The 16985-nt window shown below is 37.6% G+C and overlaps 1 protein-coding gene across 9 annotated transcripts in view; it reads left to right on the plus strand.

The window, feature by feature from the left end:
- The window catches only part of Dclre1c (DNA cross-link repair 1C), a 34605-nt gene that overhangs the window by 3074 nt on the left and 14546 nt on the right, over nucleotides 1-16985 (plus strand). For 4 of the 9 annotated variants that reach the window (XM_071599945.1, XM_027928575.2, XM_071599948.1 and 1 more), the window contains exons 2-9: nucleotides 1492-1543; nucleotides 4403-4487; nucleotides 8077-8136; nucleotides 10676-10731; nucleotides 11258-11359; nucleotides 12008-12080; nucleotides 12262-12402; nucleotides 15136-15237. In XM_071599945.1, the coding sequence (XP_071456046.1) occupies nucleotides 1492-1543; nucleotides 4403-4487; nucleotides 8077-8136; nucleotides 10676-10731; nucleotides 11258-11359; nucleotides 12008-12080; nucleotides 12262-12402; nucleotides 15136-15237 (671 nt within the window). Of the gene's footprint in view, nucleotides 1-1491; nucleotides 1544-3829; nucleotides 3870-4402; nucleotides 4488-8076; nucleotides 8137-10675; nucleotides 10732-11257; nucleotides 11360-12007; nucleotides 12081-12261; nucleotides 12403-15135; nucleotides 15238-16985 lie in introns of those variants that run through there. The other 5 variants (XM_071599950.1, XM_071599947.1, XM_071599946.1 and 2 more) reach the window with 5 other exon arrangements.

Raw genomic sequence — 16985 nt, forward strand, 5'->3', positions numbered from 1 at the left:
TTTTCTTGTCAAGGAAAAGAAAACCACTCTGGAAAGTAGACTCTGGATGCAGTCAAGGAAACTCACCCAGGTTCTCTTGACTACCAATTAGGAAGGGCCTGTGGGTGGTGGGGATGGAGGTCATGATACAAAGGCACAGGGTACTGCCTGCTGCATTAGTTTGAGAGAATGGTGTACAGAGTTTGGTTTCAGCCTCCTTTCTGCTGGGACACAAGTTCTTGGAAACCTTTGGAACATACCCATAAGTCCTAAACAGCTGGACCAGCTGCAACCTGAAGGGACCCACTTTCTTAGGGAACAGGTGATTTGTCCTGGAGGGGCATGTGTCCCATGAAGTATGACTACTTTGTTTTCTCTGGATTCACAGATCCCCAATTATAAACCAAAGTCTTGTGTGTATGTGGTAGTAGTGATAATCAAAAGATTAGAAATAGTTCGATGTAAACAATTAGAAGTGCTTAGACATTATTATTATTCAGGCCTTTATACACTGAAGAGTCACAGTATATTAGAATGCACTCTGTGGTAATGTACTCTTTGGTATAATTGTTAGCTTTCTTGCATGTTATCTTTCTGTGTTGGTTAACTCGGAGGGCTGTAGAGCAAGTCTGTGTGGCTAGTAATGTCCCTCCTTTCAATCCAGCAGTCACACTGGGCTGAGCAAATGATGAAACACGGCTGTTGAGCTGTGGCTCAGGCCCAGGAAAGAAGGTTTCGGTCTCAGGTGGTTAAAAGAAGATGCCAGGCATAGTCGGGATAGTAGACGTGCTTTATTCAGAGGTGGCAGCAGCCCCTAGCCCCCTGAGTGTTCTCATAGGCCTTTTTTATATACAGGCTACATAAAGAAGGCACATTGCCAACAGGTTACATAAGTGGGTGCATGCTCAAGGCACATGTTTATGACCTTGATTGCATACACTGAATCAGGGTGTTCATGCTTTGGCTATGTACAAAAAATACAACCTGCAGGAAGCCTTGGTGAGGAGCCCATCTATAGCTATCTTGGGCCTGCCCTACAGCTGCTGATTCTGGCTTCAGCCTGAATGACATCCTAGTGGAGTCCAGCGGACACAAGCTTCAACTTCTGGATGGACCAACTTAAGTGGTGGGAGTTGAATGGGTCACACTATAGGAAGCCCAAAGAATGTTTGGGTTGAGGACGAGAGTGAAGGGAAGTTCTAGAAGCAATTATCCATCCAGTGGTTCCTCAGGGAGGTTTAGACTCTGCCCAAGGTGCTGGGGGTCACTTTCCTTTTAAATTACTTTTGATGGCTCAGGGTTGGGCAACTTTTAGTAGTTCCTATTCTTTTCTCAGGGATTCCTCATCTGCAGAAGAAAGGGTTCACAGCCCACCTAAATCAATCTCTTATAAAAGTTTACCTCATGTTTTCTCTTAACAGGAAGCATCACAAGATGACTCAGTTTCTTTGGGCTACGGAATTCTGTGGAAAATAAAAAACATGTTTATGATTTTTGTTCTCCTATTTTTAGATCACATGAAAGGATTAAGGGCCCCTACCTTGAAAAGAAGATTAGAGTGCAGGTGATTTATTTTACTACATATTTGTGTGTGTGTGTGTGTGTGTGTGTGTGTGTGTGTGTGTGTTTAAGAAAACATTTTAATTGGGAAATAACATCTAGACAGAAAAGTGCATACATAAGAAAGGGACAGACTGAACTTTTACGGAGTGAACACATCTACCCAGATCAAGAAATTGAACACTATCCTAGACCCCCCTGTCTCCTCCTGGTTCTTTCTCCTCCCAGAGGTAACCCCTATTACTCTTGTCATCATGGGTTAACTTTGGCTGTTTCTGAACTTTGTATAAATAGTCATACTGAATAGACTCTTATGTTTTTCTTTGATTTAACATTATATTTGTGAGATTCATCCATGCTACTGGTAATAACAATAACATTTGTCTTCATTTCTGTGTGTTTGTGTGTGAATGTTCTTATAATAATCTTTGGATATGTTCTTTTTGTGATACCAGGGATTGAACCCAGTTGTGCTTAACCACTGAGCCACATCACCATCCCTTTAAATTTTTTATTTTGAGACATTGCCTTGCTAAGTTGCTAAGGCTGGCTTTGAACTTGTGATCCTCCTACCTCAGCCACTGGAGCTGCTGGGATTATAGGCATGCACCACTGCACCTAGCTGGATCCTTTTTGTTTTGTTTAGTTTAGTTTGTTAGTTTTGTAATAGGGATTGAATCCAGGGGCACTTAACCACTGAGACACATCCCCAGCCCTTTTTATTTATTATTTTGAGACAAGGTCTCACTAGGTTGCATACAGCCTTGCTAAAAGTTGCTGAGGCTGGCTTCAAACCTGCAATCCTGCCTCAACCTCCCAAGCTGCTGGATTACAGGCCATCATGCCTGGCTTGGATCTATTGTTAAAGGTGAACTATTGGACTCTTCCTGAAGCCATTACTTAAATCTAAATTCCAAATTCTCAAGATACATATTTGGAAAAGGCCCTTTGATTTTTAAACCAGTGGCTGTTAGGCTTCTCTGCTATCAAATAGCAATAATTTGTGTTCTTGAGAAAGATAATTAATATTTCTTGAAAACTTACTGTATTCAAGGCACTATGAATTTTTTCAGGAATTTTTTTTTTGAGTGCCTGCGATGAGCCAGGCATGGTGCTGAAGGTTGAGAATATAGTGGTGAGTGACACTGATGAAAATCCCTGTCTTCTTGGAACTGACATTCTCATTAAAGCCTCTTGATAATCTTTTAGATAGATACTATTATGATTTATATTTTACAGATGAGAAAACTGAGGAGCTAGAGAGGTTCAATTAGTTGCCCAAAGTCATGCAGCTAGTAAGTGGCAGGACTAGGATTTCAACCAGGTTTGTCTGATTTCAGAGCCTATATATCAGCTATCCATTGCTGCATAACAAATTGCCTCAAAACTGAGTGACTTTAAGAATAGTAATCATGTTTAACACCTCAGTTTCTGTGGGTTAAGAATTGTAAGAAAGTACAAGGGGAATGACTGGTTTCTGCCTGCCTCGTGGCAGATGGGACTGATATTATCTAAAAAGTCAGTGCTAACACCTTGACTAGGAAGACTCAAATAGCAACAGCAAAGGCCAGAACTTCTGGGTCTCTCTGGGCATCTCTCTCTCCAAGCTCTTTTGCCTGGTAGTTTGGGATATCTGGACTACTTAATGGAGACAGTCAAAAAGTGTATGTCCTAAGGTCTGGAGGGAACCGTATGCCGGAGAGCTAGCTCAAAAGTCATGCAATTACTTCCATCATATTCTGTGGTTAAGGCCGTTACAAAGGCCTACCCAGGTTCAAGGTGAGGGAACACAACTCCTTCCTCCAAATAGAAGAATTTTGATAACTGGTTTTGTAAGAAGAATATGTGTGCAGGGGTTTATAGTAGTGTGGCCATCTTTAGAAAGTAATCTGCCATGGAGTATATTCCTAATCTTTAAACTACACTATTGAATTTTTCAAGTTTATTACAAAATTAATTTCTATTCACTGAAAAAGTAAATACCGGGCAATGGGTATAGCTCAATGGTAGAGTACTTTCCCAGCATGCAAAAGGCTTGATACCCAGCACTACAAAAGATAAAAATAAATACAGTAGATCAGCCTGAAGTTAAAAAAAAGCTTAACATTTAGCAGTATCTTTCCAGATATACCTGATCATGTACACAATTTCTTTTTTTTCAGTGCTGGGGATTGGACCCTGAGCCTCACACATATGAGGCATGTGTTTTATCTATATCCTGAGCCCCCTGGTGTGTATTTGTAATATAAGAGTGATGACGGACTTCTTTTTTAAATTATTTTCTTATAGTTGATTCATCAATCTTTTCCATTATGGCATTGGCTTTTAAGGTAAATGTTTAGAAAAACTTCCCTATTCAATATAGTAAAAGCATTCTATTTTATTTCATGTATTTGATGTTTATATCCAACCATGGAATTAGTTTCTTTCTTTTTTTTCTTTTGCAGTACTAGGGATTGAACCCAAGGCCTTGTACATACTAGGCAAATGCTCTACCACTGAGCTACATCCACCAGCCTCTTTTATTTTTTATTTTGAGACAGGATCCTACTAAGTTTCCCAGGCTGTCCTTGAGTTTGAAATCCTCCTGCCTCAGCCTCCTAGTTACTGGGTTTTCAGGTGTGCACCACTGTGTGACTTGGTGAAGGACTTGGGGATCCGAGGGCAAAGCACTTTCCCCTCTTATGCTCTGGGTGGAACTGAAATAGTCATTGGGCATTGGTATGTTGGGAGCTTCTCTAAGGTTTTCAGAGAAGATTGAAGCTGGACAAAGTACAGTTCCTGGTTCCAGGGTGCTCATTTTGGAATGTACTAAAACACCTGTTTTGTTTTGTTTTTTTTTCTCTTTGTCTTTTCCTTTCAGCTTGAAGGTTTACCTGTACTGTTCTCCTGTTACTAAGGAGTTATTGTTAACTAGCCCGAAATATAGATTTTGGGAGAAACGAATTGTAAGTTTCATTTTTTGAATAACATTGATTCTTTGTGTAAGTTGGAAATATTTTTAGAGGTAGATTGAAAATATTATTAAAATTATTCAAAGCCTAATTTCTCACACACTGTAATTGTATACATTAGTTAGAATATTGCTATTTACTCTTCTATAATACAGCAGTCTGAGAGGTCATCATTTTGTTAATTTTTGTTGTTTTTCCTCGAGAGTTTGATCTAGGTCTTCAGTTTGATTTATTTAATCTCACTGACTTTAGCTAAAGTGCATTGTAATTTTTTTGGAGGCAGGGTGCTAGGGCCTCCCACTTGCTAGGTGAGTGCTCTACCACTAAGTTACACCCCAGCTCTTCTTAATTTGAAGTAGGTTTTTTTTTTTTTTTTTTTAAGTTGCCTAGGTTAACCTCTAACTTGTGATCCTCCTACCTGAGCCTCTCAGGTAGATGGAATTACAGGTGTACACCACTGTGCCCAGCTTGCATTGTAATATTTTAAAGTAAGATGTTCATTGGCATAATTGCTAAGTTTTTTTGTTTGTTTGTTTTATTTTGTTTTTGAGATGGGGGTCTCAAACTTTGTCTATGTTGCTGGCCAGGTTGGTCTTGAACTCATGGGCTCAAGTGATCCTTCTATCTCAGCCTCCCATATAGCTGGGACTGTAGGTGTACACTATGTCTGACTGCTAAGTCTTTTTATTTAGATCATGAGCTAGATTAGAAAAAATAAACACAGTTTATGAGTTATAATAAGAAAGGGATAATAAGCATAATAATAATAGAACGGATAACCTTCCATGTGGCAGAATAAAATGGTTCTCTCCAATGTAAGATAGTAAAGGGGAGAAAGCCAAATACAAATCTGATGCATAAAAAATGAGGAAAAAGCCTAGTATCACAATAATTATTATAAATGTAAATGGATTTAATTCAGTTATTGACCAAAATATAGATCCTCATTTTAGGTTAAAAAATAAGAAAGATCTGCAAAAGACATAGATAAAAGGATAAATAAGGATTGACATTTGAAAACAAAAACAATACAGAGAAGTGGGAAGATGTAACAAACAAGAAGCCAAACATACAAGAGTAGAAATTTTTATATCACACAAATTAGAACTGAAGGCCAAAACAAAAATACTGTAAGATTCAGGGAGGATGTCATTTACTGTTACAAGGGAAAATGGACCAAGAAGATACGAACATATACACAGTTGATATGAGTCTCCATCTCCATAAATATCTGCAGACCCTATCTCACCCAATGCAGGATCAGAGAAGGAGGACCCCCGTAAGTGAATCAAATTAGGGCTTATTATGTGGTCTAGGCCTCACTGCATTGTGGGAGGTGGCTCAAAAATCAGCCTAAGTGTCATGAGAAGTCAGTTTGATATCTGACTGATGATAGCTTTCAAGTCCTGCCTCCTTTCTCTTTGCCCTACATTTGGGTGAGTTTAGTGGGAAGCCTAACCACATCTTGACACCAATGTGAAGTTCAAACAAAACAAGCTCAGGCCTACCTACCCCTTTACCACAATAAAAACCTACTTACAGGGGCTGGGCTTATAGTTCAGTCTTAGAGTGCTTGCCTTACACACTTGAGGCCCTGGGTTCCATCCCCAGCATTTCGAAGGGGCAGGAGAGAACAAACTATTCTCAGTAGAGTATCTATAGTCTACAACATTCATGATATATTTCAAAATCACTAGAAGAGTCTGAAGGATCTCAATACAGTAATGATTAACATTTGAGGAAATTAAAATTCTAATAATCCTAATTTGATCAATACACTGTATACATGTATTAAATTATTGTATTGTACCCCATAAATATATAAAATATTATTTGTTGATAAAAACAAAACAGCGCACAAACCTACTCTGTCTTAAGCCACGTAGCCCCTTCCATCCCAACCTGGGTGTTGTGCTGCTCTTCCCAGAAAGTGTGGTCTTACAAGGAACACATTTTTCTCATATACTCTTGGTGTATGTGACGTCATTAGTTTCAACACTGATCAATTGGGAGTTAAGTCCTCCTCCCTTCTGCAGAGCAGCTTCAGCAGAGCATTTGCCTCTTATATTAGACCAGCAGTTGTTATGGGTCTGTCCTGCCAGTGATTAGGAAAGGAGAGCAGAGACAAGCTGGAATCCACAAAGACAAACTAGAAATGGGGAGGGTAAACAGGTCCCCAACTGTCACTCACTTCTTCCAACCTTGATAATGCTGGTCACTCACCCACTTTGGCATTGTATGTGAGTTGCATGCACATCTGGCCCAGCACTCAGGAAATGCAGGCAGGTACCCAGTAGAAATTAGTGTGGTTTGCAGTTCTGCCCTTCACCCATGAGTTAAGCCAGATCAGCAGTTAAAACTTCTGGTACTCTTTAGAGCATTAAAAAAAAAAAAAAAAAAAAGGATGTGGTTCACTTCCATCTTTCAGTTATTTACTTACTTACTTACTTATTTATGTGTGGCCAGCCCTAACATGGAAATGACTTCTGGAAAATAGTTTTCAGCTTAGATGTGTTGGCATAGTACAAAGCTTCAAAATATAAGGAGAAACAGGCAACCAACAGTTGCTACTAAAGAGCTTAATATACCCTTCTCAGATATTTAAAGACAGGCTGAAATTAGGTGAAGATACAGAAACATTAAATGACATAATAAATGTGAACCAATTAAAAACATAGAATAATAACAAAACATGGCTTTTAACCCAACATAGAAAATAGTATTTGGGGGACATCTATAGAACATTTAAAAAATTTGGTTATGTACTGCATCACAAAAGAAGTCTTAAGGTTTCCTGGTGCCCTGTGTTTTCTGACTGTAATGCAACGATTTGAAGGATCAGAAATAAATGGACAGCTAAAGTCATTCTACACATATGAAAATCAAATGCATACAGTAAATAATCGTAGGTTGGAGTTGAAATTGTAAAAACAACATAATATAAAAAGTACCAAGTTGAGAGAAGAAAAGTTGGAAACTAGAATAAATCAAACTTAAACAATTATCAAAGATTTCTTCTTCAAAAAAGCCCAAGCCCAGATGGTTTTATGGTTGCATTTTACCAAATGTTCCAAGAAAAAAACAATCCCATGTTAGATGAGTTACTGTAAGAAATAAAAGATAATTCCCCTTCTCCCTCCCTTTCCCTCCCGAATAGCAAAGATGGTGGAAGGAGACGGTCATCATTATACAAAATACATGTATGAAGATTTCTTAAACCACATTTAAAAAAATAAAATACAGATATTGCATCCACCTATAACTAAAAAATAAATATTTTTTAAAAATACTCCAAATGGGAAGGGATGGAGGAGGAAAAATGAATTCAGTGGAAGTAGAATTGCCATGTTGCAGGATATGTATATACACACATTTATAAGGCATTTAATACATAGTCAAACCCACCTTAATAAGGGTACCATTTGTATTTTATAATTTTTTCAAATGATTGAAATATTTATTATAGTGCAATAGAAATTATTACTACAGAGTCTGGAACTCATTCACATAGTTCCCTTTCAGTATTTGAGATGACCAAGGCATGGAAAACTGATATACGTGTTCTCTTACTTTATTTTAATAGATATCAATTGAAATTGAAACTCCTACCCAGATATCTTTAGTTGATGAAGCATCAGGCGAGGTAACTAAATATTAAATACTATGATAAGATGATTGTTTATCCTGGCTTTTGAATGTTTGTTTAATCATAATTTATAAATATTTATAAATCAAAATTTATTAATTAGTTTTTAGAGAAAACAACCAAACCACTTGTGGTTGTCTTGTCTATTTAGGCTCCTATCACAAAAATACTGTAGACTGGGTGTTTAAAACAACAGAGACTTATCTCTCATAGTTCTGGAGAGGCTCAAGTGGATTTGGTGTCTGGTGAGGGCCTGCTTTTTGGTTCCGCTAAAAGGGTAAAAATCTCCCTTTTAAAGAGCACTATCGAATTCATGGATGCTCCACCCTCAAGAACTAATCACCTCCCCAAAACCTCCTATAAAAATCACTTTAGTGGGTTAGACTTTCAGCCTATGGATTTTGTGGGGACACAAATATTCAGTCCATGATAGTGACGTATTTATTTCTCACATTGAAATGATTAGATATTTTTTGTTAAAATTGCTCCTTTTTAGTATTTGTACTAACAATGAGAACAACAGTTATTGATAATAATTCTACCTGATATCTTGCTAAGTTTATTAATTTATTATAATTTTCAGGATCTAAAATGGCGATTAATACTTTTTTTTTTCTGAGAGAGACAGAGAGAGAATTTTTTTAATATTTATTTTTTAGTTTTCGGCGGACACAACATCTTTGTTTTGTATGTGGTGCTGAGGATCGAACCCGGGCCGCACACATGCCAGGCGAGCATGCTACTGCTTGAGCCACATCCCCAGCCCGCGATTAATACTTTTGAAGCAAATTTATATACGTTACAAATTTTTTCCTGAATCATTTTTGCATTTTTAAAAAGATATCACTGCCCAAGTGGATCAATCTTTAAATTCAGAAGTAGTACTTTGTGAGTGTATAGTTTTAATAGTAAACAGAACTATGGGCCTACTTTTTAAAAAACAAAATGAGACCCTTAAATTATCCATAGGGCTAGGAGGAATTTTCCTATTTTATGGCAAATCTAGTTAGTATTTCTGTAGTGTGCTCATAACATGTCAATTTGACATGTTTAACTCTGAGGATGTTAACTCTGGGAATATGATCAGAACAAAGATGACTTTTTCAAATGTACATTCGGAGAAGATCAGATAGTTGAAGTCTGCTGTCCTGGGCCCACTTAGTTAAATGGTTCTGGAGAATATAATTGGTGTTTGGCTTTGTCACATACAGGTGTATTGGTAAAAGGCTTTCTCAAAACTGGGCAGCAAATGGTAGTCAGGCTCTTGGTAGGCAGATTCTTGCTGTCCTGCCCTGATCCTTTGTTTCCTGTTGTGCCATGTGGCTTTTGTGCATTATCCTGCCACAGCCAATGGGAGATGCCATTTGCCTTCAGAATGAAGAATGTTAGACTTGATGAAAGGAGTCACCTTACAGAGCAAGAAGCTGGTGAGAACAGAGCTCTGCTCCTGCTTACTTATGGTTGGAGAGTCAGCCATGCCCAACAGGCTCTGTCCTAAAGGGATAGAGTGATGTGTGGTGAATTGGGAGGAGGCTGCATTGATTTTTTTTTTTTTTTGACAGATTTATTGAGCAATCTGCTAGCCACATAGGTCACTCATTTAAAGTATACAACTCAGTAGCTTTTAATATATTCACAGACCTGTGTATCCATCATCATAATCAACTTTAGAATATTTTTATCACCCAAAAGAGAAACTCTATACCTGTTGTAGTCACTCTCCATTGTCTCCTGTCCCTCCCCAGCTGCTGATTACCAGTCTGTCGATGGACTTGGCCTGTTCTGGAAATTTCATATCAGTGGACTCATATAGCACATGGTCCTTCGTGTCTGGCTTCTTCCCTGAATATAATGTTTTCTTTTCTGTTTCTTTGTTTTGTCTTTTAGTTTTTTGGTTCTGGTGATTGAACCCAGGGATGCTTTACATTGAGCTACATCCCCAGCCCTTTTGCTCTTTTAAATTTTTTGTTTTGAAACGGAGTCTCACTAAGTTGCTTAGGGCCTCACTAAGTTGCTGAGGTTGGCCTCAAACTTGTGATTCTCCTGCCTCAGCCTCCTGAGTTGCTGGAAATACAGGTGTGCTCCACTCCCGGTTCTGAACATGTTTTCAAGGGGATCTACGTGTATGAACGTGGCATGTGTTGTACATGTAGCATATGTCAGCACTTCATTCCTTGTGTAGCTAAATAACATTCCATTGTATAGACAGACCATATTTTATTTATCCATTCATCAGCTGATAGACATTTGGACTGTTTCTACTTTTTGGCTAGTGTGAATAATTATGCTGTGAATATGAATGTACAGTTTTTTGTGTGGACATAATTTTTCAGTTTTCTTGAGTATATAACTAGAAGTAGAATTGCTAAGTCCCGTGGTAACTCTTGTGTTTATCTGTTGAACAATTGAGGATCTATTCCAGGATTTGGAAAGTGAAGAAAGGGGAGAAAAGGCACATTCTTGAGAGCTGTTTGCTTTATTTAGCTAGGTCCCAGTGATAACTTTTGTTGTTATTTCTTCTTCATTTTCTTTTTAGAAGGAAGAGATTGTTGTGACTCTTTTACCAGCTGGTCACTGCCCAGGATCAGTTATGTAAGGGACTCATCTATTTGCCGTCTTACTGTATGTAATATGTATTGTGTTATGGAAATACATTTTTTAGAGTCAAAAAATAATATGTATAGGAAATCTGATTATTTTTCTGGCAGTGTTTTTACTTTGTTTCCAAATTGAATTTGAGAAATTGAGGTTAGGATCAGATTTGACATCTGTCTTTCTTATAATGGAGGTCTTCAAAGTGACTTTACATTGTCTTATCACATGGGTTTTTGCCTCTATGAACAGAAATGATCTTGACATAAACTTTAGAGTGCTAACATATCATAATAGGCTGCACCTATTATGAGCTCAATTAGTATCTGCATTCTATTATTTCATTCTTCCAGGGAAGAGGTAGTAGTTAAGTGCCAGATGTGGACTTGGAGCTATTGAAATTTCATTAATATTGTAACATAAAGGATATATTTAGCAGGAAGCATCGCTATAGATTTAGCATGTATTTGCTTTATTAAGACTTGGTCTGAAACTCAGAAGTCATTGAGATACATTTGCTTTTCAGGTTTTTATTTCAGGGCAATAATGGAACTGTCTTGTACACAGGAGACTTTAGACTGGCGAAAGGAGAAGCTGCCAGAATGGAGCTTCTGCACTCTGGAGGCAGGTAGGTGTGGGCCTTGTACAATTCTTGAAGGTAAGGCTACATAGTTTAAAAAGCATTCTTGCTCTCTTCCCACTAAACACAAGTCTTTGTATTAGAAATAAGACTTGATTATAATAATTACAATAGTAAAGCAAATTAGCTGGGCACAATGGCACACGCCTGTAATCCCAGCAACTCAGGAGGCTGAGGCAGGAGGATAGCGAGTTCAAAACCAGTCTCAACAATTTAAAGAGGCTCTAAGTAATTCAGAGAGATTCTGTCTGTTAATAAAGTATACAAAAAAGGGCTGGGGGTGTGTCTCAGTGGTTAAGCACCCCTTGGTTCATCCATGGTACACCCCCTACCCGCGCAAAAAAAAAAAAAGAATAGTAGAGCAAATTTTCTTCCTTGAAATGGGGTAATAGAATGTTCTAAATGTTTTGTTGTTGTTGTTGGGTTTTTTTGCTAATAGTCATATAAGCTTATCAAAATTCACTGGATCCTTCACACAAACTCTCTATTTTATTGTATAGAAATAGTTTCCCAAGAAAGTTGATTAACAAAAAAAATTTCAGATGGAGTGAAAAACCCTATAAAATAAAGTGTAAATTGCTCACATGATTTGTGTCACATTAGGCAGCTAACACCATTTTTTTTTTCTGTTTTTAGAGTAAAAGACATCCAAAGTGTATATTTAGATACTACTTTCTGCGATCCAAGGTTTTACCAAATTCCAAGTCGTGTAAGTCTGCTTGGAGAAGTGGGGCAATGACATGGGCGTGGCCATGTGCCTGGTAGAAAGTGTATAGGATGACAGTGAGGCCATAATTGTCCCCCATGGCTCAGATACCTTCAAGTGTGGGGATGAAAGGGGTAAGTGAGGCTCTTATGAGTGTTAAATGTCCTTTACGAATCCTGTCTAGGGAGAGTGTTTAAGTGGAATTTTAGAGCTGGTTCGAAGCTGGATCACTCGGAGCCCGTACCATGTTGTGTGGCTGAACTGCAAAGCAGCTTACGGCTATGAATATTTGTTCACCAATCTTAGTGAAGAGTTGGGAGTCCAGGTACTGTGTTTGCTCTTTTCACCTGCTCCCTTTTACCCACCCCATTCACCTCTCCTTCCCCTCCCCACCCCCAAATAATGGAAAACAGTGACAGATAGCTTATCAAAACATGGCTACAGCAGAGATTGGTGGCTTCTCTAAAGTCATAGATCATCTTTGTTAATGATGTCCTCATGGGAGGAAATTGGTGGAAACCTGAATGGTATAGAAGGGTCTTAAGGAAAATACGCCACAGAGGAAGTATTATTCCCAAACTGTAGGTCATGAAATAATTGAAACTCATATTAGAAATAAATTTGGACAAGGAGATATCTGAGTGTATTGCTTGCAGCCAAGTGATCATTTTATGAAAATTTACTTAGGTCCTCAGACACAAACATACATGCATATTTTATATAGGTGTGCTGAGTTGCTATGGAAATATATTTTCTTTTGTTGGTCATAGTCAACAGTGAATGAAGAACATTGTCCTGGAGAATTGGTGCCTTCGCTTCATTGACAGATCAGTATCAGATTGAGAGGGAGTTTTCACCTGTCCCTTCCAGATAGTTCTTTCCAGCTGCTCAGTGCTGGGCTCTCAGAACCAGAGCAGTAGAGCCCAGAATATGTGTGGATGACTATCAGCAAGGAGCTCCTACCTTCAGGGCTTACCTGAAGAGAGTGTCTTGAGCTCTCGTCTCTTAAGAGAAAATAGATATTTGATCACGACTGAACAAAATGATGTACTGGGACTAGTTGGCCATTTAAATTGTTTGATTTTGTACCTTTTAATATAGATCTCCAAACAAACTTGTGACAAGAACTACAAGTTACATATAATGTACTTTAGTGAAGTTAAAATGATCTTGCTTTTCTGCATTTGAAATTTCAAAAACTTTTTTTTTTTTTTTTGTACTGGGGATTGAACCTGGTAGCACTTGGCCATTGAGCCACATCCCCAGCGCTTTTAATGTCTTATTTTGAGACAGGTCTTGCTAAGTTGCCTAGGCTGGTTTTGAACTTGCAGTCTTCCTGCCTTAGTCTTCCAAACTACTGTACCACTGCACCCAGCTAAATTCCTCCTTTACTTCTCAAGTCAAGGTCTTTCCTTCCCAAGTCCTTTCCTTGGCTTCATCCATCCTTAGGCCATTCTGTCCAAAAATATCTGAATAAAGTTGCCAGTTCTCTATTTTAAGAAGGATGTGTTTTTGTTCTGAGGTTTTCCTTCCTGTTTTTGTTGTAAAAATAGCCTTTTAAATTAAATCATAGTGGTGACAGATTGTGTTCACTCACACACACACATGCTTACGTATACTATATGGGTTTTTTCCCCTCATGCATTATTTTGGTAAATATAAAGGTACTTGTCCCAAATTTGTTCTGTAGTTTTAGTGGCATGCGGAATAGTAGGAGCTACTGCTTTAGAACCCTTGCAGGAAGAGGCCAGGAGGAGGGGTTCAGGGAGAGGTTTTGGTGGTGACCCCAGAGTTTCCTCTGAGTGAGACCTTTTAATTCTGTTAATTCCTTTGCAGAGGATGAGGAAATTTTTAGGTCAGGAATTTGAAAAGGAAAAATGGTGAGGTTCTCAACTAAGGGACTTCAGTGATAATCTGTAGCTGCTTTTCCTGTTTTTATTTTTGTGAAGGTGATAGTTTCTATACCCGTCTTTATCATCTCAGAACTTATTTCTATTCACCCCTCTTCCTTAGCCCAGAAAATCTTTCATTTATACTTCTTATGGGTCATTAGTACACAGGTAGTGAGCAGAATGGGCCGTTAGATTAAAAAAAGCAGTTTTGTTTATGTTCTTTTTATACCTGTCTTGGTAAAATTAGCACATCAATTTGACACTCCTCTTCTTCTTCTTTTTTTTTTTTCTGTTTGTGGCAGTGGGGATTGAACCCAGGGGTGCTTTACCACTGAGCTACATCCCCAGCCCTAGTGAGACAGGGTCTCAAAACTTGGGATCCTCCTGCCTCAGCCTCCTCAGTGGCTGGAATTAGAAGTGTGGGCCACTGTACCCAACTGCAATTTGATATTATTCTAATCTGTTTGTTAATCAGACATCAACATGAAATTCTTCTTTTTGCCATGTCAGAATCCTAATATCAGTTTAAATGCTTGGAATTTTCTCTGAAGTACCCAGAAGATAAGCTTTAAGTAAACCTGGAACCTTGATTTAACACTTTAACATGTGTTAACCTTAAAATGCTAAAGGTGACCAAGGTGTGGATATTTGTTTTTCTGCATCTATTCTCCCTCTTGACACAGAAAATTGATATGTGGTGGGGAAATCTGACCCGTGTTTCTTTACCCACCACTGCCCCTTTGTGGCATCTTGTATGTGTCTTTTATGAAGAGATTCTGGATTATCCCTATCTGCTTTGTTCATAGATATATACCCAGGATTTAGAATAAATCCTGATTGTATAGTAGATGCACAATACATATGAATCAAGAGACTGGAAGAACTGAAGGACAGTATTAGCAAGATCAAATGAAATCCATGGGCTGAGTCCTTTGTCCATTGACATCATGGCAGAATATGAACAAGCAATGAGCGAGCAAAAAGCCAGGTGGAAAAAAAACTGAGAACATATGTCTAGATATAGTTAGTTATAATTAGATGTAACTAACTGCATATTTTGCCCCTTAATATTTGTTCCCCTTGAACAATTTATTCTTAGGAATAAGATATATATATTCTTAGGAAATATATTTCAAATAATCTGCTATGCCTGTTATTTTCCATAGATTCATGTGGACAAGCTGGACATGTTTAGAAACATGCCTGACATTCTTCATCATCTCACAACAGACCGTAACACCCAGATCCACGCATGTCGGCATCCAAAGGTATCTGTGTAAATGACCATTCTCATGTTGTTTTCAGGATCCATGATTGTTAGGTCAAAAGGAACTTCAAAAATTTCATTTGAGACTGAATCATCACTTTGTAAACATAAAAGCTGAGGCTACAATCGTAAGTTGTTAGCTCAAAGTTATGCAGCATTCCTAACTATATTTCTTTAACATATATATCATAATAAGCAACAGACACAGATCCTTATAGTTTAATTTAAATAAAATCTATTCCTATACATTCTAGAATGTAAATTTATTTCTAATAAAATAATATGCTGTAGCTTATAATTTAAGCAAATATATTTATGGTCCACTACTATTTAATTTTTGAGACTCATGACATACACATTCATAAACTTTAGTTTTCTTCCATTCGAGATAAATATCTAGATATAACTTCCTTCAGACTTTGAAGAAGTGACATGTATTGACGGACCAATTTTCAGCGAATGTTTCCAGTGCCTCTGCAACTCACATGAATTTTTTTTTTTCCTGTAGTATGGATTGAACTAAGGGCTTTCTACCACTGAACTGTGTCCCCAGCCCTTTGTATTTTTATTTTGAGACAGGGTTTTGCTAAGTTGTCCAGGCTGTCCTCAAATTTGCCATCCTCCTGCCTTAGCCTCCTGAGTAATTGAGATTATAGGAGTGCACCACTGTGGCCAGCTTTGATCTGTTTTTAATGCTACCACAGAGCCTTTCTGTTATTGAACACCAGGGATAAGGCTTAACGTTTTGAATTTGCCTTTAATATATTCATTTTAATTATTAAGACTAGTTACCTTCAAATATGAGCGATGATAATTTCCTTCTAAATTTTTAATAATCTTAGCATTCAAATGCTGAGTGTTTTTTTTTTTTTGTCAGTAGGGAGTGCATTTGTACATTCAGATTACTGTTTGGTGATATTGGTCCCATGTACCTAAGCCAAAACTTTAAGTCTACTTGCTTGGCCCTTACAATAAAGTATAACTTTAAATCAAAAAAGTAACTCTTATTGTCAATATGGAATGTTTTTTTGGGGGGCCACTGTAAGAGCTGGAGGTAAGAAATTACATTTGATGGTTTGTAAGCTGCATATTGTAACTTGCATTCATGAATGTATTTAACCATTTTTGGTGTGTGTGTATAGATATATGTGTATGTACAAATACATGCATACATCCAATGAATTTGTGGATAGATAAAAATAAGATAGATAAAAAGTATTAAATGTTTTGTCCCTTCTTTTCTGTTGGACTTGTAGTCTTTTGTCCCATGCCCCATAAATTTTTAAATTGTCAAATTTCTTTTTGTTCTGATTTTTCTGATATTTCACAAAGTAGCTTAATTTCTAATTCTATTGCTATCATTTCCCACAAAGCTGACTTTTCTTGGGACACTATTTCTAGTGGCTTAAAATATTCCTTAGGCCACATAGTTTTTACAAATACTGACTAGTAGATCCAGAGGTTGAGGAGTCCTGTTGCAGTCTCATCTAGATCCTTATAAGAAATAGTAATTTCTGTGAAGAAATTTGAGTGGGATGGAGTGAATCCAAACATAATGTCTTTGAAACAATCATCCCATTATTTTTCAGGCTTGTAAACGCACCTTTTTATATTTTTTCCTCCAGTTTTATTTTGAAGTTTTTAAAAACAGTGAAGTTGTAAGCCTAGTACAAATCCTAGTGTATTTATTCATCTGGACTCATCATTTTGTTGACACTGCCACATATTCTCTCTCTCCCTCTCTCCATG

Source organism: Marmota flaviventris, chromosome 12 (assembly GCF_047511675.1).
Source record: "Marmota flaviventris isolate mMarFla1 chromosome 12, mMarFla1.hap1, whole genome shotgun sequence".
In the NCBI taxonomy this organism is placed as follows: Eukaryota; Metazoa; Chordata; class Mammalia; order Rodentia; family Sciuridae; genus Marmota; species Marmota flaviventris.